The sequence below is a fragment of the Glycine soja genome, chromosome 20 (genome assembly GCF_004193775.1).
Source record: "Glycine soja cultivar W05 chromosome 20, ASM419377v2, whole genome shotgun sequence".
Lineage (NCBI taxonomy): Eukaryota > Viridiplantae > Streptophyta > Magnoliopsida > Fabales > Fabaceae > Glycine > Glycine soja.
The window spans coordinates 2,624,247-2,651,398 of NC_041021.1; the positions used below are offsets into that span (position 1 = coordinate 2,624,247).

The 27,152-nt window shown below is 31.3% G+C and overlaps 1 protein-coding gene, 1 long non-coding RNA gene and 1 pseudogene across 2 annotated transcripts; 1 reads left to right on the top strand and 2 right to left on the bottom strand.

The window, feature by feature from the left end:
* Positions 1-10,492: 10,492 nt before the first annotated feature.
* Positions 10,493-15,980, bottom strand: LOC114402464 (annotated as a pseudogene).
* Positions 15,981-19,567: 3,587 nt separating this feature from the next.
* On the top strand, positions 19,568-21,501 carry LOC114401486. The gene is made up of 3 exons (XR_003664283.1): positions 19,568-19,792; positions 19,910-20,049; positions 20,984-21,501. It is a non-coding gene; the product is annotated as an uncharacterized LOC114401486 (long non-coding RNA).
* A 615-nt stretch (positions 21,502-22,116) lies between these two features.
* LOC114403620 (DNA-damage-repair/toleration protein DRT111, chloroplastic-like) lies at positions 22,117-26,732 on the bottom strand. Its single transcript, XM_028366700.1, has 2 exons — positions 25,649-26,732; positions 22,117-22,688 (listed from the first exon to the last, which is right to left on the bottom strand). Exons 1-2 carry the CDS (start codon positions 26,528-26,530, stop codon positions 22,392-22,394), a joined length of 1,179 nt encoding a protein of 392 aa, XP_028222501.1. The 5' UTR covers positions 26,531-26,732; the 3' UTR covers positions 22,117-22,391.
* Between the last annotated feature and the right edge of the window lie 420 nt (positions 26,733-27,152).

A 27,152-nucleotide genomic window follows, 5' to 3' on the forward strand; every position in this document is an offset into this window, starting at 1 on the left:
AAATGGTGGTGACTAGCATTGACATGGACCATTTGGAAGCAAAGAAATGACATCATCTTTGCAAATGGTACATTTAATGCCAACAAAATGATGGATGATGCAGTTTTCTTACTATGGATGTGGCTCACAAATTTGGAGAGGGATTTCAAAACACATTACAACCAAAACACACTACAACCATTGGTTTACCAATATTAGTGCAGGATTTTCAAATATAGCATGATATAAGTCTTAATTATGTATTCACATTCTAACTCTGGTCAGACTTTAAGTCTAACATGAAACCAATTTGATTTGTAAAGTGTATTTCTAGTACCTCTGGTACTCATTAATATATATATATATATATTATCTTTGCTGATAAAAAAAATGATAAAGGATTGGAAAAAAAATCTATGAAAGAGAATAAAGAAGAGTAATGATATATATAGACATACCTCTATATATCAAACACTTCATCAACCCTGTTATTTCTCCCTATCTTTCTTTCTATCAAAACTACATTTCTCTCTCTTTCCCTCTTTAGGTGCTAAATAGCATTTGATCTCCACCAATCTTCTTCCAAAGAAGAAAGGGAGTGTTTATTGCCACTCTCGTGTGTCTACTGTCACTCCTATTTATATTATTTTTTATGAAAAATATCTTCTTTATTAATCAAAACAATAGCCAAGAGAAATCACACAAAATTTAATTAAATAGGAGTTGCAATGGACACACAGTTGTGGCAATAGACACTCCCAAAGAGAAAAATTCAACCGCACAACACGACTATTACAATGAAGACACAACAAATAAAATTCCCAATAAACACTTTCCAATCCCTAATCAGTCTTCTAACAAAGTACAAAGCACTGAATTTAAATGTCTACTTTAAGAGTCTTTATCTCCACAAGCACTTACAGGAAAAAGAATAATGAAATGAGTTTTCCCATAATTAGCTTATGCATAAGGATCTGTTTGGATACAAGGTATAGGTGCTTTTAAGAGTTTCTCTACTGGAAATATATAACTTTTTCCCATACAAAAGCTCTCATGAGTTGTCAAGGACTTTTAGCCCTGTATCCAAATAGGATCTAAAAGAAAATCTGTAAAAGCTCTCTCATATCAGTTGTTCTAAAAGATAATCATCAACTTGTGCATAAACTAACTTTTACCTTAAGGAGAAACTTATTTCATTTTTTTCCTTCTTATTTTCTTCTCTAGTTAGTGTTTACGGAGAAGTTTATCCGAACAGACCCTAAGTATACATAAGATCAATTCGAATAGGAAGAGAAAGAGAGAGAGAGAGAAGATGAAAGGGGAATTGAAACCTCTATGGCGAAAGGAGAAGAGGAAGTGGCGCCGGACCAAGTGACAAACCAGGTGTGAGGGGCCTGAGTCAGAAAGCGAGTATATGAGGGAGCGACGATGAGCGCGTGGACTGGAGAGTTTGAATGAGAGAGGGAGGGAGGGAGACAAAGCAAGAGTCTATGCATCCCACCACTTGCACCTCTAGCTCCATCATTATGCAACTAACAGTCTAGCACACACAAATATTCGGTTTTTTTTTCCCTGAATACTCTCTCTCTCCTGTTTTTTCCCAATGTACACCACTTTGTAATTTAATTCCCATTATACACTACTTTGGACTTTGTGTTTTGATTCACACCACTTTGCAAATGAACGTGGCCCTTTTTGTTTTTTTTTTTTTAATTTAAAATATTATAAAATATAAATATTATATTATATAATTTTTTGGATGGTGCTAGATGCACCCAACATTTTTTAAAAATGCTAAAACTGCCCTTGCACTTTCTTCGCATTTGTGCTGGGTGTGCGTGAGGACGGTTCATAAATCGTACGAATCAAGTTGATCCGTATGTTGATATTAAGCATACGGATCAAGTTGATCCGTAAAAGGCTTCTTACGGATCAACTTGCAAGGCTTACCAATCAGAGGTATTTCAGTCTTTTCCTCTTAAGTGCTGAGTGCACCAACAATAAAGCTGGGTGCACCTACCTAGCAACACCCTATTTTTTTAATTGGTTTTAAAATTAATTATTTATTAAACTAAATTTTATAATTTTGTTTTTATTTTTATTTTTTAAAGAAAAATATACAGATAAAGAAAAATAAAAAAATTGGATATAATTAGAGTACAATTTTTTAATTACGTTGTATGTAATTTTGTAATTAAATTTATGTGTTGTTGATATTTTTTTTGTTATGTTCGTTAATTAAAAAATAAGAAAATTAGTTAGTAATATTAAAACAAATTAAAAAACACAGTGAAAAAATAATTGATACATCTATTTTATACAATGGACATAAAATTTCAAAGTGTAGTAACTGAGATGATAGTCGAAAATAATGAAACATATTAAAAAATACAATTACAACGCAAATATGACAAAACTAATGATGATCTGAAATATGTTGTGCAAGATACATGTCTTCTTCTATTTCGATTACTGGTTTGTTAAAAGTAGCCAAAATTTCTATTGTGCAAAATCGTTTCCAATAGTTGGATTGTGCTAACACCTTTAGCACGTCTTCGTCATTTTTCGATTCTGTTATTTCATATTCAATTAAATTTTCTAAATACTTAACATGACTTGGTTGTCGAAAGAATAATCGTCTAACCAATTATGATTCGTGAATTCCATAACAGGGAATCCCTATAGGTGCAACTTGCTTGATTAAATGCTTGAGTTTGTCCATGCTACATCCCGAAGGAATGTCAAATCTTATTGGATTTGTTCCAATAAAGGAGTAACCCAAAAACCCACCTTGACGTGGTATGTTCCACTTCCCGTTGTAATACATAATCGCATCATGAGTAGGAGTGATAGTTGATTGAAGCAGGTTGAGTATAGCATCTGGTATTCTAATGATGGTACATAATAATTCTATAGGGCCAACACACAAGTATTGCTCATTGCACATTAACATTGTGTAAACATCATCATCATTTTTCAACTGTAGAGATTGAAAAAAATATTGTTGACCTGCATCTATGAATGGTTATCGATAATAGATTTCATCCACTAATTGATCGTTGGTTAGTTGAAGGGTGTTGTGTATTCTACGCTTGAGTGTATCAAAAGAACAATCATCAGGAACTCGCATTGGTGTCAAAGTGGGACTTTGAAAATAAACACCAGTTTAGTTGTGAGTAATTGATCCATTTGGAAAAATGAAGGCAAATCTGGAGTTAGCAATGGTCTGACTGCTTGTTTCTCTCAAAAATGACATAGTAATAAGATTGAATTTGATTTATGAAGGTATGTTGTGTGAAATTATGCGTGTCTATTAAGCGTGTTTTGTGTTATTTATAGTTGTATGAGCATTTTGCCACGTTGATGTGTATTGGAATCCAATATTTCTTTTTTCCCTAGTAACTGATGTAGCAGACGTCCATTATAATTTCAGAGTGAAAAAAGAGATTATGAGTTATCCATTTCATGTCAGTTATGCTAGTGAGACATTTAATTTTTTTAGAGACTAGTGCAAATTGCATAGTGTTGTCAATTTGAATAGTGGTTTTCCCATGTAACCAATGCAGCAGACGTTCATGATGATTTTCAAAGTGAAAAAAGAGATTATGAGTTGTTCATCTCATGTCAGTTTTGCTAGTGAGACATTTAATTTTTTATAGACTAGTGCAAATTGTAAAGTGTTGTCAATTTGAACTGTGATTTTTCTGATGTAATTAATGCAACAGATGTCCATGATGATTTTCAAAGTAAAAAAAGAGATTATGAGTTGTCCATTTCATGTCAGCTTTGTTGGTGAGTCATTTAATTTTTAGAGACGTGTGCAAATTGCAAAGTGTTGTCAATTTGGAGCAGTAATTTGTCCCATGTAATTAAGTCGTTAGATGTCCATGATAATTTTAAGAGTGAAAAAAGAAATTATGAGTTGTCCATTTCATGTCATTTTTACCGATGAGACATTTTATTTTTAGAAAGAATGTAGTGTAAATTACCAAGTGTTGTGAATTTTGATAGTTATGTTACCATGTCACCTATTGTAGTAAAAGTGGGTAAATTGAAAATTGCTAATTTAAATTCAATACGTAAAGTGATAACTGAACACAGACATAAGACACTACATGAAAACCTCAAAGCAGAAATAACTAAGACATGAATGATCCATAGATTACCAATCCCGTCTGAATATTGTTTCGTGGGATGGAGACATGTTACTTCCTTCAGGCCCGGAAAAGGAGTTAGTATCACTATCATGGATTTTGACCCAACAAGTCTCGTATTCTTCTGATAAGTCCTCAAGATTGGAGGTTGAGCCATGTTGATTGGTTGGTGGGTTATTATTGTCACAAATTATGACAAATAACTCCACAAACGGTAGTGATGGGTTGTTGTAAAAAAAGTTGAACATTTGTCGAACATCAACATTATCTTGCAAAATAAAAAATGTGTACATATAATGTTGTCCTGTCTCAAATATAGGACACCGAAAGTGGAGATGTTGGATATGTTGTTGTGGTTCAATGTTTATTTATTGGTGAACAAGTTCAAGCAATTGTGTAAAGGTTATGGCCTTGTTGACCATGAAATTTTTTATGTTATTACTAACGAAGGTGGTGCCCTCATTAGTATTGCAAATTTGGTCATCATAGTAAACAAAAACATATGCAGTTAAGTAACACATTGTGGTAGGGATTGAGATGAAAATTTGAAATTGTTACGAATGTCTTTAGCTATAGTGGTATTTATAGAATTTGGTTATAGTTGGGTAAGTCACTAGTTAACTATGCATTTAGATGAACGAGTAAATGAACACTTAAGCATATTTACAAGGGTCCATAATGTGCAAATTGCAGAGTGAAAAAAAGAACTAAGTGAAAAAAAACTGAGTTGTCCACGTCATATCAGTTTTACTGGTGCAACATTAATTTTTTTAGAGATGTGTGCAAATTTCCCAGTGTTGTCAATTTCGGCTGTGATTTATCCTTGGTAATTGATGGAGTAGAAGTCCATTATAATTATCAGAGTAAAAAAAAATTGAGTTGTCTATGTCATGTCAGTTTTACTAGTGCGACATTTATTTTTTTAGAGACGTGTGCAAATTGCCGAGTGTTATCAATTTCGACTGTGATTTATCCTTGGTAACTGATGCAAAAGAACTCTATTATAATTTCGAAGTAAAAAAAAAAACTGATTTGTGCAAATTGCGTAGTGTGTTACGAATATTTTTTTTGGGTTCTTTGAGATTATTACCATGGAAAAAGTGTCTGAATCATAGTTTTTTTGATTTTGTGCTTGTATTTTGAGGTGATATCTCATGAAACTAGTGCACGATATAATTTTTTTTTGGATTCTTTGACGTTCAAACCATAGAAAAAGTGTGTCACGAATATCATTAATGTGTTCGACATAATTTGAAAAAAATGCAGAACATGGGTACTTAGGCATAGTTGCAAGGGTCCATCCAAATCATAGTTTTTTTTTTTATTTTGTACTTCTATTTTGAGGTGCTATTTCATGGAACTGGTGCACGATATAATTTTTTTTGGATTCTTTGATGTTCAAACCATAGAAAAACTGTGTCACGAATATCATTAATGTGTTCGGCATAATTTTAAAAAAATGCAGAACATGGACACTTAAGCATAGTTACAAGGGTCAAAATCATAGTTTTTTTTTATTTTGTACTTCTATTTTGAGGAGCTATTCCATGGAACTAGTGAATCAAACACAAATACACTTAATCTAATTTTAATGCCTCTAGATTCCAAAGCACATTTATAATTTGTCTTGTTGTAAAGCCTCGAGATTCCAAAGCACAGTTGCGTCAAATCAAATTTGTAACGCCTCGAGATTCCAAAGCACGTTAACACAACTGTGGTAGTGTGACGCAACGAGATTCTAATTCACATGAACCATGGACTCGTGCACCGATAGCCCCATTAATGTGTGGTATTGCACACTGACCCTCCCACCTAACCCTCGTACCTAAATTTTCCACCTAACATTCCAATCTAACTCTCCTACCTAACTTTGCCACCTATCTCTCCCACCTAATCTTCCCATCTAACTCTCAGCCTATATATAATATCACCATTTGACAACAACATATCACACACAATAACTTTGTCACAAAACAAAACTCGATTTGTAATTGTCACAGTGTTTCCACTCATATCACATAAGCAGCACCATGGCTCCACCTAAAGAAATTTCGACCATCATTTACCACAATGGTCACATTGCAGATGACCCAGTTCGTGGATCGGTGTAAACACCTATAAACCCAATATTTATTTACGTCAGTCGTGTTCTATTACATTTACATATTCATTCGAACAATGATGATCTTAGAGCCGCGATGGAAACAATTCTCCAGGATCCACAATTGAATTCTGTCGAATTCTATGTTGTTACTGACCTTATTCCTCAACCATAACCCTCATGTCCACAACAAAAACTACCGCCTCCACAACAATTAGTGTATAACAACATAGACCTCAATAATCCAGTATCTTCATACAACAACCTTGAAACACAAGACCCCTATGACATTTATACTTCATACACACAACTATTATCCAAAAATCCATCTTTTTTTATGCCCAACAAACCTCCTTTGACCAATAAAACCATCCTTCATATCCTTTTACGCCACCTTCACAACAACCACAAACGTAAACATCAAACTGAAATGAACATCCTATCCTTAATGAAGATCCCATTATACGATTTCATGATGAAAACATGGATGATTTTAGTGAGCATGAGGATCAACAGTTCTTTTATCACATCAATGAATATAGTGATGACCAAAGCAATGACGAGGGTATTGACAGACCAACGACACTTCGATCACCTCCATTGTAGTATCACCAACCTAGGTGTCCGGTAGACTTGAACTTTGACCACCTATCACACTACAACACCATTTTGTTCAGCAGCAACATAATGTACAACCACCAACAGGTGCACTCGAGGTTGGCATGGCCTTCGATGAAAAAGCACAATGTATTCGAGCAGGCAAAGAATACAACATCAGAATTCATTTTGACTGCAGAACAATTTACTCTGACCAGGGAAGGCTAAACTTCGTGTGTAAATTACATGAAAATGGTTGTACATGGAGCTTAGGCGCATGCAATTCAAAGAGGCATAACAAATGGATTATCAAGAGTATTAGAGGTCATCACACTTGTCTCGCGCCAATGCTCAGACAAGATCATTAGCAACTCGACAAACACGTCATAACACAAATCATCCAACCAATTGTCAAAACAAACCCAACCGTCTCCATCAAGACATTGATTGTAAAGATCAAAACGTTCATGAATTATACCTCATCCTACAAGAAAACATGGTTAGCAAAGCAAAGAGAGTTGGAGATGATTCATGGAAACTGGGAAGAATTATATGCCAAACTGCCAGAACTTTTGGGAGCTTTGCAATCTTGTGTTCCCAAAACTGTGGTCGCTGCTCAATCTGTGTATGAGGGAAGAGAAATCATGTCGGGCAAAAGAATATTTAAACGTGTCTTTTGGTCATTTTGTCCATGCATTAAAGGCTTTGCATATTGCAAACCCACAGTACAAGTAGATGGTACATGGCTTTACGGGAAGTATGCTGGCACACTGTTGATAGCTATCGCACAAGATGGAGCTAACCATATCTTCCTGATTCCTGACGCCATTCTAGAAGGGGAGACAACTTCAGCTTGGGGTTTTTTTTTCTAAAGAATTTGAGAAGACATGTTACTCCGCAAATTAACATTTCTCTCATTTCAAATAGACACCCTTCAATTATAAATGCCTACAACAATCCAACTAACTTATGGGTTCAGGACACATCCCGTTTCTTTTGCCTACGCCACATTGCACAAAATTTCTTTGTGGTAACTCAAACGGCAAACATTTAAAGAAACCACTTATGTTTGCTGGTGAGAATCTATTTTATTTATTCGTTAAATTTTACTTTCAATCAAATTTTATAACGTAATAGATTGATTGAATATTTACAGGTTACCCATATACTGAGAAGATGCACTGGCGACATCTTGGAGATATCTGTGCGAATAAGCCAAGTGTAGCTGAATGACTTGATCAATTACCCAATCAAAATTGGGTACAATGCTTCGATGGGGGGGGGGACATTGGGGATATATGACTACCAATTTGTCTGAGTCTGTTAATTCCATGTTAAAAGACACAAGACATTTGTCGGTGTCATCATTGGTGGTTGGGGGAGATGTATTTCAAGACCGCACAACTCTTTGCTATTAGAGATCGACAAACTCAGACAGTGATCAACTCCGGCTCACAGTATTCTGAAGTTGTCTATGATGCAATGAATAACGGTCAACAAGAATCTAATACACATATTGTAAATGAATTCGACAGACACAATCACACTTTTATTATAACAGAGACTCAATCCCCACTTCAAACACCCATACCACCTTGAAGGTTTAGAGTAATGTTACAATCCCAAAAGTGTGATTGTGGTGAATATCAGGCTAAACACTTATCGTGTTCTCACGTCATTGCTGCCTGTAAATCTGTCAATCTTGATCCCATGAACTATGTGTCGATGTTATTCACTTTACAATACATTTTGCACATCTATGAAAACTCCTTTGGTTTACTGCCACACGAATCAGTGTGGCAAGAATATGAACGAGATCAGTGGGATCCTGATCCAAGGAGAAAGAGGACTGCAAAGGATCGTTCCATTTCAACTCGCATTCCTACTTAGATGGACGAAGAAGAAAATGAACTAGAAAGTACAAAAAAATATGGAATTTATCGGCAACATGGTCATAACAGAAACAATTGTCTTAACATATCTCCATCTTAAGTTTTTCCTTAGTCAAATGTAATTGTTTAAGTATTTTATTGATTATGCAATATAATGTTCTTCTATAAATAAATTGTTAAACAAAAAGTCTTATCATTTTTAATTAAATCTAATGACATAAACAAACTAATTATATTTAGTAATATAATTATAAAAATAATTATATTAGAAAATTCAGATTTTAAATAAAAATATTCACCTAAAAAATGTGTTAAGTAAATTAAATAATAAAACAAATAATTATATTTAATAATATCATTTTCTTTAAAAAATAAAAAACAATTATAAAATTTAATTTAATAAATAAGTAATTTTAAAACCAACTAAAAAATTATATAATATAATATTTATATTTTATAATCTTTTAAATTAAAAAAAAGGATCAAGTTCATTTGCAAAGTGGTATAAATCAAAACACAAAGTTTCAAAGTAGTGTACATTAGGAATTAAATTGCAAAGTGGTGTAGATTGAAAAAAAAAAGGAAAAAAGAGTGTATTCACGAAAAAAAAAACCGTGATATTCACTTGCTCATTGCGCCAAAAATATTAAATTAAACACTTAAATACTTTTTTATATGAAATTTCGTTTTTTTTTTCATTTTAATCTTAAAAAAAATCATTGGTCATGTTTGTAAGTCATTTAAGTAGATTTCTAAATCTTTTTACTGATTGAAAAGTTTAAGCAATTGAAAAGATCCAAATTCTTTTATTCATAAAAAAACAAATAATTTTTTATATTTTTTCTTACAATTTTTATACTTTTTGACATATTTTACTTTTTAATTTAAGTATAATTTCAGTATAAAAAAAAATAATGAAACGAAACTGAACAGTATGATGATCCAAATATTATTCTATTTCTTCTCTATAGTTATTTTCTTAAAAGTATAATTATTCGCATTTTAATTTTAACTTTACGATAAAGTGATAAATTTGAATCCTTGTACGCATTAAGTTTTAGTTAAATAATAACAATAATAATACTAATAATAATAATAATATGTTGTAATAGTATTATAATACCTCTAAAGATTTTTTTACAATGATAAACCATTTCAAAAAATTGTATAGGAAAACTTCCAACTTTTTTAGAAACTAAAACTTAAAACGATAATAATTATAAAACTTCAAAGAATGGTTTTTAACATTTCCTTTAAATAAAGTTTTGGTTAACTTTATATATAAAAATGCTTTGCAAAGAGAGCTAACTTCGTTTTACTTAAAATGAAATTGTTTCTTGGAAAATATTTTTAGTCTTAGATTAAAAAATATTATATAATTTATCTGAGGATAAAAATATAAAAATTGGTCACAAGACATACCATTTGTATTATTTTGATGAGTAATTTTTATTTTTAAGTGATATTCTTCTATTAACTATTTATTATATACAAATTATATGTATTTAATATTTTAAAACTCAATATTTTTATTTTATATGTAGAAGCTATATTCAAATGGCCACTCAATTTTCTATAATATAATTATAATTTAAAAATCAATCAATAAAAATCACATTTAATACAAAATCATTTATAGTGTAAGAATTAGTATAATACATACTAGTATTAAGCTTATCCAATTTTATTTTTATCTTTTTCATTTCCAATTATCTACGTTCATTTTGAAAGCTAGTCATCTCTAGGATAATCTATAACTAGATACACTATAACTAAAAGGCCATCTACTGCCCTGTAAATAAATATTTTATGCATATTCAACAATAACAAAATATAAATGCCAAAGTGACAAACATTCAAAACAAGTTGACAAAAATAGCCAACCTACCCCATCCAAACTAATTGAGGCTAGATTGGTTTAGGGGGGAAAAATGCATATTGACAAAGGTGCTAGTGGCTAAACCATAGTACCCAACAAATTAAATATTTATTCCTTTTCCTTTTCTGAATTTTGCCTGTGATGCACCAATTTTGATATTTTTGAAGCATAGTAGCAGAAATAAATCATATCCCTGCCTTTTATTATCTCTCACTGATCTTATAGGTCACCATTTTATCTTTCCATTGCTTCTTCTCCAGATATTTCTCATAGAAGGTAACTTCTTTGTTAGATTTCACAAACAAGGCAGAAGAGCTCCTAGTTCCATAATGACCCTAAGCATAAAGAGAGTTTTCAGCTTAATTTACACGTGCAAAAGCAGGGTTAAAAAGATAAATAAATAAAAGGTTAAATTAGTTTTTTTCCTTCTAATTTAGTATTTATGTTCAATTTGATTTTCTAATTTTTTTTAAAGTTTGATTTGATCCTCTAATTTTTAAAATTGATTCAATTGGACCATTTTACCTGAATTAAACGGAATTAGCAAATATGTATATTGGTGAGGATTTAAAGTCACTTAGTGGTAATTTTAAATCGTCACAAAATATAATTTCTTAATACCGTTGATCTATTATTTGACTGTAAGATCAAATTGAATCATTTTAAAGAATTAGAGGATCAAATTAAATCTCATAAAAATTAAAAGATCAAATTGAATTTAAAAAATAAATTAAAAGAAAAAACTAATTTTACCTAAATAAAAAAGTGGAATGTGTTAGTTACCGAAGAAAGTTCCGCTTCAACAAATATAGAACTCAAAGGTTGTTCCCGTTCTGGAGGATGAATCCCTGGTAACATACACTCTTCATCTTTGACTGTGTTTGTCATTAGCTTCTCAACCATTTCTTTAATTGGAAAATCACTTTCACCATATTGATCAATAAATTCTTTGAAATTATGGCGCAGCCGTTCTGCCTGAAAAGCTTGTGCCAAGAAATTTGGCTGGTAATATTACTTACATGTACATGTACTTGCATACTTGTGATTTTCATGAGGAAATTAAAATTTTATCATCAAACTAGAGTAATTCTTCTTCTCTTTTTTTTAATCATAATATTAATACAAAATAACTTTTCTTGGAAGTGGTGACTAATCTTCGTCGAAAAACCATAAACCCACATAAGATATTCTTTTTTCAACATAATTTATTCTATCCAAAGACCAATCATGATTTTTAATTTTATCAAATTGGGTTAACTTTTTTTTACTTTTTTTTTTTTACATAAAAGAACAATTGTATGTGATGAATACAAAATATAAAAAAAAAGGCACAGTTCAGATTTATAAATACATGTTTTAAAAATAGCTAACATTTAACATGCACTTTTAAAATATATATATAACAAATATGTATATGTACCAAGTACGTGTTTCTTGTTTCGTTGTTGTTTACTCTTCACATCCCCAATTGATTTTGAAAATTATCATATTTGTTTTTGTCCAGAGGAAGATCTTGTTTTCGTATTTACCTCATTGACCGAAAATCGTCATTCATATCTATCTAAAGGGATATTTTGTCACCCACATTAATAATAAACTAATAATTATTAACCCTGTTCTATTTACAAGACATAAATTCTTATTTATAAGACTAAAATTTAAAATGATGTTTATTTTTTTTTATAAAACTCAATTTATAATGTTCTTTGTATTAATTATTTTTAGATTACAAATAACCCAAATTTAAATAAGAAAAAAATGTATTGATGAATAATTAAAAGAGAGATAAATATTAATTACAGGGATAATTTTAAAAAAATTATAAATTTAAGATAAATTTATTTTTATCAATTAAATTAACTGTTTTTCTTAATTTGATGAAGTAGATAATTGAATCTTACAGAAATAATTTTACATAGTCCATAAACAAAATAAAAAAATGGTATTATAATAATCATAAAAAATGGAATTATACTATTTTTACATGATATAACTTATTTGATTGAGTAAAACTAATACATATAATGACTTAAAAAGTGTAAAAAAAACCTATAGGAAACTCAAATGAACGAACTCCTTTTTATGATATTTTTCAACCTATATATTTATATGTTTAACTAAAAAATAGTCTTTATTTTGTAAAAAACATAGCCTAGAATAATTTTTTTTATTGGAAGAATTGAGTATCATATCAAGAGTTTACAACACCCCCACCCATACTCAACCAATTGAAATAATCTTTAAAAACACTTTGATGTAGAAATGTCGAATAAACGTTTATAAGTAAGTCTTTTTTTCTATTATTTACTTAATAGAGTTGAGTCAATAACTAATTCTTAACATTTAAAATAAAAAAGGTTGTGATTTATAAACAACTAGTATAAATCCATAAACCCAAATAGAAACTAAAAAAATTGGAAATAATAGAAGCTGGGTTGTTTTGTTGTTACCTTTGGCCATGGAGCGTCGAGGGCTGCATTAGTCAAAACGTGAATTCCAGGGGTAACAACAACTTGTGCAAGAGAAAGATGATCTTGGTTTGGTCTATTAAAGACATAAACCATGCTGGAGGTGCAAATATCAGCTAATACAAGGTTAAAGCCATTATACTCATCTGCCTCTTTCACAACTTGCTCCGCAAACTCCTCGGGACTCTTATTGCCCTGTTGCGTTGTATTCATATATACATTATTCTTGGCACGATAAATGTTAGAATTATATTTTTTAACATATTCTTTTCAACATATATTTTTTATTGGTTTAAATTTATTGGATTTCACAAAATTTAGTGGGTCTCATGTAATATTCAATGACTCTCTCCTGATTTTATAATTTTTGATATATTTTAATCAATAAAAAAAAATATGTACGAAAGAATGTGTTAAATAGTATATTACTAACACTTCTCTTATTAGCATTACAATTTATTTTATTTTTTTTCAGATTACAGTTGAATTTAAGTATTTTATTTTTTGTTCAGATTACAGTTGAATTTAAGTACACACAGTAGAAAAAATATATAAATAATATACTGTTAATTAATTAAAGGATAGTATATATAATTAGGACTCACAAAATGAACCTGATCCAATGGATTGGCTCGGCCCACAATTAGGGTTAGGGTCAGACTAGACTAAAAAAAAGGACCACTCAAATAAAAATAAGTTTTTTCGGTCCTATCCATATAGCCGAACAGCTAATTGGACTCGGGTCGATGAACCTATAGACGGACCTGATTAGTAATATATTATAAATATTGAATAAAACACAATAACTTATTGATAAAATTTATAATTTTATATTCTACTTTATATTTTTTTTAAAAATAAATTATGTTCATCAAACAAAAAATAAATATTCACAAGAAATACCCTGAAATAATATTATTAATTTGAGTATGCATTAAGCATAATTTAAATGGTTTTTTCAATACTTGTTAACCGGAATATATACATAATAAATAACTTTTTGTCTTTTAAATTCTTTTTTTTATATTTTTTAATATAGAAGCCATTTTTTTAATTTTTTATTAATTTCTAAATTAGTCCGACAACGCGAGATAGAGCATGTTAGGTTGGAATGGGATGGAATAGGTCTAAGAAATTACAATCCAAAAGAATATGGATGGAGTCTGGGCTGACCCATTTTCACTATTTGACCCGATGAACCAAACTAGACAGACCCAACCCGACCCGTTCATTTTGCCAACCCTATATAAAGTAAGCCTATTAATTTTAATAATATATTTTTTTGTCTTGAATCAAATATTATGGGTGTTTCCCACCCCACAAGTTACAAACTAATCTCATTTAAGATGGGTGTCTGTGACAAAAAAATGTTACACATGAAAAAAATTAAATATTAGTTCTCCTACTAAATAGAATATTTCTCACATGCAAACACAAGTGCGTCTTACACCTTTGCATCAACTCTATAGGTTATAATGATTACTTTTTTACTTATGTTATATTATTAATAACGAGTATTTATCACGTTTAGCGATAAAAAAAACTTGATTGATCTCTTTTGATGAAGTCTATCCTCCTAAGTATGTTTAACATTATTTATTTGTTAACAATTACTCTCTATCTCAAAATAATTATCGTCTTAGGTATAAAAAATAGTAATAATTTTACAAAATTAATCTTATATCATCATTAATTTATTTATAAGATTTTGTTGTCTATCATTAATATTATAAAAGATATAACTAAAATGATACTCTCTTTGTCTTATTATAATTATCATCCTAAGTTGTTTCACACAAACCAATAAAACCTAATAAATAAATAAAAGAGAATAATAATTTTATAAAATTAACTTTATCATCATTAATTCATTTTTTGTTTTTGTTGCCCATATTATAATAATATAAGGGCTATAAGTGAACAAATGTAATTAATATTACATTGAAAAATTAAAATGATAATTATTTTGAGATAAATTTTATTTTCTTACACGACGATTATCATTGGAAGGAGAGAATAATCATTTTGAGACAAATATTTTCACTTACATGACAATTATAACCAGAGAGAAGGAGTACTTAAAAAAATACTCCTATTATTAACATAATTTATAGGCTTAATTGCATTTTTTAATTTTTCACAAATTTTATCCTAAATTTCTTAATTTGACACATTTTACTTTTAACTTTTTAGAAACTTGTGAACTTTACTCGATGCATTTATCTATTAATAAGCAAAAAAAAATGGACATAAATTTGCCAAAAAAATTAAAAGTTGGAGATAAAAATTTTCAAAAAATAGAAAATTAAGGGATGAAAAGTATAATTATGTTAAACGTAAAATGAGGTAAAATATGTAAGTTTCTTAAAAATAAAATTAAAGTAAAATGCACCAAATTAATTTGATAAAGAAAAATTCACCAAAAAAATTAAAGGTAAAAAATGCAGCCTGATTTTTAACTAGTAAGAAACAAAGTAACAAACACCTTGAGTGCGTGATTACCTGAAGAAAACGAAGGGGCAAGTCCCCTCTGGTCTTGGGATTCGAAAGCATCTCAACTTCCCTAAAATTTGTAAGAAACGCTATCCTACCGTCTCTTGTCGAACCCAACCATGTTCCACCGCCCAGTGCATCCTTACCACCCAAGATCGTTTCCCCTTCCCACCACGCCAATGGTTCCGTAGGCCTTTCAAGTTTCAACACTCAACGATTAAATAAATAAACTATCCATTTGTTTCTATTCATAATTCAGAAAACGAAATGAACGAGTACTCACTCACCGAGAATAAAACTCGTCCCTGTTGTGTAAGAGAATCAAGGGGTACTTTGGATGAGTCTGCCACATGAACACCGCGATACACATCTTTGTTATCCCTTTCGCATTCGCCACTCATGTCACCTCAGTCAATAGTAATATTCATATTTTTAGACTTTTTTTTCCCTTTTTGACGATATCATATTTTAAAACTTAAGCCAATAATTGATCATGATGGAAAATGGAAACTATTTATCTTCATTTACTACTTATACTTTATTTTTTGTTTTTTACTCGTTAAATTGTAATTTTATTCTCACCTATAATTTTCAACGGTCATTTTGATCTCCTATTTTTAAATTAATATATTTAATCTCTTATTTTTCACAATCAATAATTTTGATCATTTAGTCTATTTGTCTAAAATCAAATATTAATTTTGATGTATTGATAAAATGTGTTGCGGTAGAAATTGAACACATTGAACACATGACATTTTATGTAATAATAAGACAATAAATTACTATGTCAATTATTTTGCTTGGTTAATTTTATAAATAATATTTTTATGTATCATCATGTCATCAATTATTTTTTAAATCATAAAAATTTATAAATTTAAACAAATTTATTTAATATATAAGTTTTTTACTTTTATTTTATATCATTTTACATATTTTAATTTTAATTTTACCAATTTATATTGAATTTCATAACTTTAATATGTAAATTATTCACATAAAGGACCAAACAACCATCCTTAATTATAATATTTTTTAAGAAAAATTGTTTGTCACATTTTATAAAAGTTTTTTTAATTTCTTAATGCATTAATTATTATTTTTTTCTCCTAAACACCCTTAATTAATTATTCTCTATCCAAAAATTAATGAAAAAAAATTAAATAGATAAAGAGATAAGAAAATGATAATTTTAAAATAATGGCATAAATAATAAACATATTTAATGTGATTAACTAAATTAACCATTTTTTTAAATATGCATGAATCACTTGAAATGGTCTCATAATTAGGGATGAAAAGAATAAGATATAAATGATATAAATGAATTTTTTTAAAATTTAATGTATCAAAATGAAAAAATATTAAAATATAATTAACTAAAAATGATATTTAGCCATAATTTTATATTATAATTTAGTCATTAATGACAAATCACAATGATAAATTTATTAACTTTTATAAAATTATACTATCTCTTGATATTTTTGGTAAGAAACAAGTTATAATATATTTTTATACTATATTATAAAAGAATAAAATAATAATTTATGATTAATCAATAATATAAAATTATTTTAACTGTGTTGTAACATGACAATTAAACTAAAAATAGTTATCATGGATTATTTTAATATTCAAATATACAAGAGGTGGTCTAGTATGAGCTAGGGCTATTTGAAGTTTGGTTTTTAGACATAAAGTCTTTCAATCAAATATAAAATAAAAATGTGACTTGCTTCAATTCAATTCAAATATAACATTAAATCTAAATTAAACCAAATCAATATTTTGTAGTTTAATTTGGTTCTGTTTTTTGTTTTTTTAATTAAAAATGAATTTATATTAAATTTGGTTTAACATATTTTAATTAAAAATAATTATTTTCACTTCTACTTAGTATTATCATAAAATGATATTATTAATTATTTTTATAACATAATAGTAATTTGTATATCATTTAATACTTTAACTCTATTTTTAACATATTTATAAATTTTTTTAACTTATAAAAATAAAATATACATCTTAATTATAAAATAAAAAAATGCAATAAATTTTTTAACACTTATTATTAATTATTATAACAAAAATCACATATTAAAAAATTATTATAGAATAACTACACTACAAATCAAATACTATAATCATTATAAATTTAAAATAATACTAGCCATGTAATACTAAAAATCCATTAAATAAAATTAATATGATTAAAATATGTAATTTGTTTCAGTTTGATTGGATTTTAAAAATAAGATTCAAAAATTAAATCAAAATGTAAAAAATATGATTTTTTAAATTTTTATTTTTTGGTTTTCGATTTAAGTGGTTTTCTTTTATGATTTAACAGTTTACAAAGGGCCTCTTCGGTAACTCCAGTGACCCTCCCCCGAATCATCAGATATATCATGTATTAATAGTTGTTGTGTATTGTATTTGACCGTTGGTCTAAATTGGGGGTGGTATGCACAAGTTTCTCTGGTATGCTTCAACAGTTCAAGTGGTTCACACACAATGTTTTCTCGCAGATCAAGTGGAAGAGGTGAGTAATCTTCATAATGTTTTTATCATAAATTTGAGCATGATTTGTCACCTATGGGGTCGTTCATTCATTATCTTCTGCTTATAACAATATTCATGATGCAATGCACTTTTTTCTCCCTATATTTTGTTTTATTATTATTATTATCACTAACGGAAATATAAACCTTGTTGCGCATGTGTATTTACACTTCTATTGTCTACAAAAATTTATATATTAAAATAATATCTCTTATTATATGTAAATTAATGTATATATTAGTTTTAGTTTAATGTGTTTTATAATGTATATATAATTTTATTTTTTACACATATTTTTTTATATTTACTTTATATATTTATTTATTTTTCTTCACCACATATCTTACTTTAAAATATATAAAACCATCACTCAGTTCTTGTGAAAAAAAGAAAGCAAGAAGTTTATGGTTAGAGAAAAATAAAATAAAGTAATTGGGATGAGATTTTACATAAGTGTGATAGAGATAACAATTAAATTTTATGGGAGAGATATAGTTAGGAATGATGAGATAATGAAAATCAAATAATTTTATATGTAACCTATAATAATGGGAACCAAAAGATGAGAGAGCATGCGGTTAATGAATATCAAAAGATGAAGAGCATGTAGTTATTCAGTTTTCAATTATCGGTTAAACAAATTGAAAGTTACAAATTTAAGTATCACTCAGGTAAAATAATGTATAAGATTCTTATGACATTTGAGGATAAAGATGTTTAAAAAATATAAAAACGAAGCAAAAGGTATTCTCTTTATCAATTGTTATCAATTATTTTATTTGACAACTCAAAAACAAAAGTAAGTGCATGATGCCGGCCAGAAAAAGCTTTTTGAGTAGTTCAAATATTAAGTAGTTTATTTGCATGAGTTGGCAATCATTAGTGTGTAGATATGAAAGAAACCGAATGATGAAACTTTGTCCAAATTTCTTGCCTTTTATAAACCAGGAAGAGTTTGGGGTTAAGTAATGCTAAACAACTAATTTGGCCAGCAAAATGATAATATTTGGGATGCTAAAGACAAATTGCCTTCAAGTTATAATTTTAAACAAGTTAAATTACTCGATTTATCTCAAAATTATTTGAGAATTTTCAAGTAGGTCATTAAACTAAATATTTTTTTAATTGAGTCCCTAACTCGTTCTTACTGAGTTCACAATTCACAAATCCTGAAAAATAGACCTTTCTACTTAACAATTTGAATCTCGTTTACAAAACACTATTTTTAAAGTCTTGACCTCCAACTATTTGACTTTTCAGAATTTGACACTAATAAATTTTTATTTTCATCAATAAATATTAATAGTTAATATTGTCACGTTTTTATTAGCTGAACATTTGAATTTGTAATCTTTCTCTCCTTTTTATTCTACCTTCCTCACTAGACCAATCTTATATCTTCTAGACTAGTAAACTTAATACTAGTTATCAAATACCTTAGCAGGCACTTCAAATAACTGGTTATGCAAAACATGTCAACGGCGAATGCCTTGTCGTGCTGAATAACGTGTTTGCTTGATTTTAGCTTAATCCATTTCATATGTTTTCCTTCTACGATTGTTGATCTTCCAAAGTGTTTCATACCAAATTTACAAACTGGAGTTCATCTTAGTTTTTGTTTCAGTCAGCAAACGTTTTGAAGAATAATCATGATTGGATAGGTAGTGATCCCTAGAAACTATTTATGTTACATACATCATTCTTATTTGTCAAGATAAAACTTTCACCTAAAACATTTATCACTAACTTGCTGTTTCTTTTTTCTTTTTCTTTTGCAGGGGATAGTGGTAGAGTCCCATTACCACTGCTGCCTGATCCTACAACAAATTTTCAATGGGATGAGGTTAAACCACTTTCAGGAAAACCATACTGTCATTGTGTTCTTTCACCTACAAATCTTCATCCCCGTTATTACATGGTAATTTTGTACTTGGTTTTACAGACCCCATATGTTATTTCATTCGTTTTTAGAAGTATAAAAGACAAAAAAGATAAAGAGGTCAAATGACCATAATTTGGTAAAGAGAAAAAATTGTTTAACATGGTACTGGTATGAAATAACCTCCGCCGGAAGTATTGATTAATCTTCGTCGGAGATCGTGGGTGGACACAAGGTAGGTATACTCTTCCGAATACAATTTATTTTATATCCAACAACTGACCAAGATTCACATCTTAGACTATTTGGTCAAGAGACCCAAGTCTCTACCACTTATGTCAACTATTGTTGATCATAATTTGGTATGATATTATATCACTCTTCCTTAGAAGTGAGGTGAATTTAAGATTATGGATTAGGGCCTAGCAGATGCATGTTTGTGTACATCAACTACAAAGGTAAAATAGAATAAAGTCAATAAAACATTTGAAAGAACAGGCTTGACTAAATTCAATGTCTCTTTCACCGTACTCTTGTGATTCTAATGTTTTTGTTGATGCATCGTTATGTCTAACTTATTACCTGTGTCTTATCATGGTCTTGTATTTAGTTAAACATACTCATGGCCAATAATTTTTAGCACATTTTTGGTTTTATGCTTGGAAACATTGGAGTTTAATTACTTCATTTTTTGTTTCATAAAGGTCCATACATCTATAGCGTGTTTGGATTCACATCTGCATAACTCAAACGTGGATCACAAAAGTAACTTTTAGTTGTTTTTGGTGCATTTTGGATGTGAAAATTTGATTAAATGCGAATCACATATACTAATCCAAACACGCTATCATAGCAAAAATTGATTTCTTTCTTTACTATGCCTTGAGAAATGCTGGACACACTGAAGCACACAAGACAATTCCATGTTTGTATACAAAGGAAAATCATTTTAAAAATCTTGTATTGCATATAGATGCCGGTGATGAACTTACGGTCAAAACTTCCTTCTATTGAGGTCCCTACCATTCTCATCTATGGGGGCAAGAGCTGGGACAGGTGTATTATGGACAAAGCAAACACAAGACTTTTGGTGTCGCAGGCTGGAAAAAGTTTGTTGCCGACAACGATTTCAGGGTTGGAGATGCTTGCATTTTTTAGCTCATGGAAAGCAGTGACAAGAAAGTCATCTTGGAAGTTCAAATTCTTAGAGAATGATCATAGGTCAAGAGAATGAAAGGATCATAGGTCACAGTCGGGAAAATCCAGTTGTCCTTAACTAGTATTCTAACCATCTAATGCATTTCATTTTCCTTTTCATTCTGAAATGGTTCAGGGTTATTGGATAACTTTTGTATAATTGGATAACTTTTGTATGTTAGTGCATGGATGTTGTGATTGTTGTCCCCTGCCACAACTTGTTAGGAATAGTAAATTTATGTGCTATGTTCTATGTATAAATACCACTTGAATTTTATTATTGTCATCAGTACTTTCTGGGCTAACTCTGCAATTTTCTTGATTTACTTTGGGTTGTGTAACTTGTTAGATTTGGAGGGTGGAGATAGGATAGGACCCTTTTAATTTTTTAGTACATGATGATTTTTGAATGCTTTTCAAGGAAAAAATTGCCTTTGTATAAAAAAATTCTCTCAATATTTTTTTAGTTATAAGCTGTTTTGAACTCAATAATCCAAACACAGACGTGAAAGAGGACCAAATACATTTTCAACTTTCAACCATGTGAATTGCAAGCATTCATACAATTTATAAATCTAAATTGGACTTTTTAAAAAAATGAAATTTGGAAAGCAAAGTAAGAAGCATACAATGATATGAGCTGGGGCAGGGGTTAGTATTTTAAGTTTGAACACTTCACATTTTTACCCTTTTCTTCCTTGCTAATGGTTCTACTTATATCGGAGTTTTAGTAAGGAAATGAAATGAAGTGGGAAGGTAAAGAATGAAATGGAATAAAACATACCGATCTAATGTTGGGTTGTTTAATGAGTGGGGGGCAGTGAAATTCCTGCAATTCCTCCTCAGTCAAGTTTTTAAAACATTTTAGCATGCATACACTAAAGTGGTGCATGCTCATCCAATGCTACCTTAATCTCCAACTGATCATGATACTATTAAGGAACTTTGAATATACAGTGACAACATTAGCGCTAGTAACTAGTAAGGAACGTTCAATGTTCTTGTGATCATAATAATTCCCTGAGCAACAACCCTTTGTCACTTACAAAAAACATGGACCAAGATTAAACTTATGACAACGCTCAACTATCATGTAATGAAGTATTAAACTTCAATCTCAAGTCTTCAGGGTATTCACTTAGGACAACTTACAAAAATAATAGAAAAAATAACCGACACTTGTTTCAAGTAAAGCCGGGAATTTCTCCTGGCATTGGAGCTAACTCATTCTTGCTAAACTTTTCCTCGTCATAAAATGAGGCACGCACCACTCTACCCCCAAAGTACCGACCATCAAGGTCAACAAGCGCTTTAGTTGTTTCTTCAGATCTCTCAAACTGCACAAAGATTCTTACTGCTTCATGAACGGGGAAATTTGGCTCTGTTATCTCAAATATCAGAACTCGGGTTACAGTTCCATATTTGGCACATTCAGATCCTACCTCATCTTCTAGCTCGTCGTCTACCTCACCAGGACCCACCTTCAACAAGAAAGTACATATAGTGAGTCATATGCAATCAATTAATCTACAACACCACCAATTCCATTTTAGGATGAACTAATGCAATCACTGTTGAGCTTTTCATGGCATAGATTAACCAGTTAGGCATCAAAGTATGCAAATATGCACACTTATAAAATGAATTGTTTGGATAAACTTCTCCATTAGTACTTATAGAAGAAAACAAGAAAGTAAAATAAATTGAGTTTCTCTCAAATTTAAAATTAACTTAAGCACTTAACTTTTATAGAAGCTATCTAAAAGCTGAGGTGCATAAGTTTTCAGCCTATGGAAAAAGCTCAATTCATTTTACGTTCTTATTTTCTTCTCCTATGAATACTTGTGAAGACTAAGGCTCAAGTGTAATTTCAGGATACAAACACACCATCTTGTGAGCACTTGGACTCATGATGGAATTCATAACTATTGCATAAACTACAATTCAATGTAAAAAGCTGCAACCATTTACTACACGAGAAAAGATTAGTGTGCAGAATTCCAATTTTTGGGATTGGAAAGCACTTCAGAACAGATGGTTGCGTCACAAGTTTCTAATTTTGGTTTTTGTGGGAATTGGGTTTGGGAGAACTATTATTTATTTTCATCTTAGGACAGACTGCTTATTCTCTACTCTTCAAAGAAAATTTCTTCTAATCAATGTCAACAAAAACATGATCAAATAAACACTTCAATCTGACATGTTACTTCAGTGGTCAAATCTCAGCACTTGTAATGTGCAAAAAGAGGAAACAAATGATGCACACCAATTTGTTTTAAAACCCAGTGTCCAGACACAAACTATGAAAAAGTCCAGAATTATTTTATCAAACATTTCAGTGCATGCACAAAGTTAAATATCAAACATTTCAGTGCATGCACAAAGTTAAATATCAAACATTTCAGTGCATGCACAAAGTTAAATGTGACTTGGGTATTTATCAAGGTCATAACCATAAACTTCCCAAAATAATGAAACAGAACTTTGAAACTATAAAACAGAGACTGACAAATTTCAATTATTTCAAAATATTATGGCAGGAACCTCCCCTCCCAGGTCTCATCTCAAAAACACAATTACAAAAAATGGCTTATATCCTATCCTATGATAGCATTGTGAAACAATGAGAATAAGTTCAAAGAAGCAAACATCCCTAACTCAAAATTTACAAACACATCATAAATTAGTAATTTATATCATCCCCTCATACTGCATTAACAACATAATACTTTGAGAGCAGGGCAATTGAGAAACAAGTTACTCGTTTACAGTGGAAGTAAAAAGGGATTAACCAAGATATCTCAAGCTAATTGATCAGCAAATTAACAAGCTAAATATATCATAAGCAGTGGCATTCCTGATGATCAAACACTTAAAAGGATGTAAGATACTGATCAGTACATCACTATCAACTTCAACGAAAAATTAAAGAATGAATATGTGTCATACAGACATGCTTCTCTGTTACGAAAAAGGATGAATGTTTGCCAACATGTTATCAGTGAAAATTATATTTGAATAATGAATCTTTAAAGGAAAGAATGATGATGATTATGTAATAGGATTTTTCACTAGTTTCTACTCGTTGCAAGAGTTAAGATTTCACAAGCATAATTTCTTGAGACCAACTAACATGAGCTTCTTTTCATGCTTAGAGAAAACTTGGGGTTAAAACTAAACAATTTCTTGTTCAAGGAGTGCAGAGTATACTGCCATTCATGTAATTGCTTTGGCACTACAAAAGACCAATAGACAATAAAGAAGCATAGAGGCACAATTCCTATTCCATTCTTCGTAATCTTCTTTTGGTAAACAAACTTCAAAATTCAAATGTATATTTATCCTCAACAGATGCTGCTTCAACTTTCTGCCAAGCACATTCATTCCTCATACACAATACTACACTTTTACTTGAAGCCTGTCCTGTCCTCTGTTTGCATTCCTAAAACCTCAAGTGAAGCACTATCTCATCCTAATTGGCACCAAGCAATGATAGACTAGATGCCTTCCCTACATTCTAAAAACACACTGGATCAAGTATCTAAACTAAAGGGTAATAGCTATTTGTCAGTGGGAGTTTATAGTTGAAGTTGGTCCATAATGGCTATATTGACCGTTGGAAAGCTCATTTAGCAGCTAAGTACTACACACAAATCTATGGTCATGGCTACGGCAATACTATTTTCTTTAGTCGTTAAGATAGACTCTGTTCAATCCTTCCTCGTCATGGCTGCTGATCAGTCCAGCAGTGACCTCTTTATCACATTGACAAAAAGAATACCTTAGTAATTTATAGGTGGAAATTTACATGGAGTAACATCCTAGTTTTTTTTTTTTTTCCGGGAAAGTCTAAATTGGTGTTCAAGCTTCATAATCCTTGCACAGACAAAAGCAGTTCCTTGAGTTTGGTTAGTCCACTTGAAACCATTGTTCATTTTGATAAGTCAAGTGCTCTAAGCATATCATAGCCCATAGCGTTAAACTTAAATCCATGCACGAAACCATAGATTATTAAAATCACATCCATCGCTCACCAAACCAAAACATCACAATGCCTCATCTTTTGCAAAAACAACAAAAGAACAAACTAACCCCCTGCTAGTTTTAAAACCAAAACTCCACAGCACGCACACCATAATCTACATTCTACAACATCACAACCAAGTGAAGCAACAGCAAAAAATGCGAAATCTTCACCTAATCTAAAGTTCACACAAGACCAGCTCATCTAAGGCAGCAACCTCCAAATCAACTGACAACAACCAATCAGAGAAAACAGCCACAGATCAACTGATCAAGCTCACAAATTACCACATAAAACACAATCCTTACTAACAATCACAATTCACAAGATTCAGTAAATTTCAACATCACTAAGAATCAACGGCACTTGACAATTAACATATCAAAATACAAATAAGTCACTCAAAATGTGACATACCATGTTCCTGAGCAGCAGCACCCTGGTAGGCACACCATTGAAGTTAACACTCTTAACTTTCTTGCTGCTGCTGCTATTGTTGTTGTCACTGGCATTCACAATAACCCCGGCTCGTCTATCGGTCTTCTTCGCCATCAAAGGCGTGGTGATCCCCTGCTCCTGTTTCCCCAGCCCCTGCCCTTCCTTCCACCCCATCTTCGCCATCATCCGCTGCGCCGCCGTCATCTGCCCGCCAGCCCCAACCCCCAATCCCCCCGTCTCCGACTTCCCGATTGTAAACCCGTCCACATTCCCCGGGGGTGGCGACGGCGACCTCGGCACCAACACCGCCCCCGACCCAGACCCCGCCCCGCTCATCGCAGCGCGCCTCCTCCACGCCTCTTCGCCGGAAACATTAAGCCTCGACGACGACGAATCGTTGTTATTGCTGTGATCTCTTTCTCTCTCTCTTTCTCTTTCCTTTTCCCTTTCCTTCTCCTCCTCTTCCTCCTCGTGGCGGCGGCGCTCGAGCTCGCGCAGCATCTCGGCCTCACGGGCTTTGCGCTTGCGGTCGCGGCGGTAGTCCTCGTAGTCGTTGGGCCGGGTCGGGTCGTATTCTTCGAGGACGGTGGACTGGACGCCAACGAGGGCGGGCTGGAGGAGGGCGTCATCAGGGGGAGGGGCGGGCGAGGAGGAGAGGATGGGCTTGGGGATGGTTGTGGTGGTGGGCCTGGGCTTGGGCTGGGCCCGGAGGAGGGTTTGGGGGGGAGCGAAGAGGGAGGCGGGCTTGCGGAGCGTGGCGGGAGCCATCTTGGTGCTGGAGGACCAGACGTTGGGGGTGGGCTTGTTGTCTTCCTCGGCGGAGGAAGGTGGAGGAAGGTCTCCGTATAGACCACCCAACATTTTCCAAAACCGAACCAAACCGAAATTGGATTCTAATTCTGAAGAAAAGATAGATAGTGGGTATTAGATTAGGGATTGGCTCATCATAACACAGAACGAAACACTGACTGCGGCTGAGTGAGCTCAATGGGTCGATTTCACGGTTGAGCCCTACTCTGATCGCGTAGCGGCAGAGGGAGGATTCATGAACTTTAGTAGTTAAAAAACTTAAAAGTCCAGTGTTTTAAGAAAAAAAAAAGTTTTTTTGTTTTAATGAGAGATAATATTTCTTGAGTTGAAAAAAATAAAAATAAAAATTGTCGAAATAAAATGGATAATCATTTAAATAAATTTACTTGTGTATCATCACGTTCTTAAATTAAAAAAAAAAAAAAAAAAGTGGATGCGAATTTTTTTAATATTAAATAACCTTTGCTAGTTTAAAAGGAAAAAAAAAAACTCTTTTAGAAATTTGTCTTGTAATTTTTAAAAAATGTCTAAATGTCACTGTTTAATTGAAAAATTTAACAACAATGTGTATTAGGAAAAAGCTTGATTTAAGGTTTTTTAAGACTAAATGTCATGTTGGGTCTTTTATTTATTTATTTTATTTAGAATCACTTGCCTTAATATTTGATTGTGA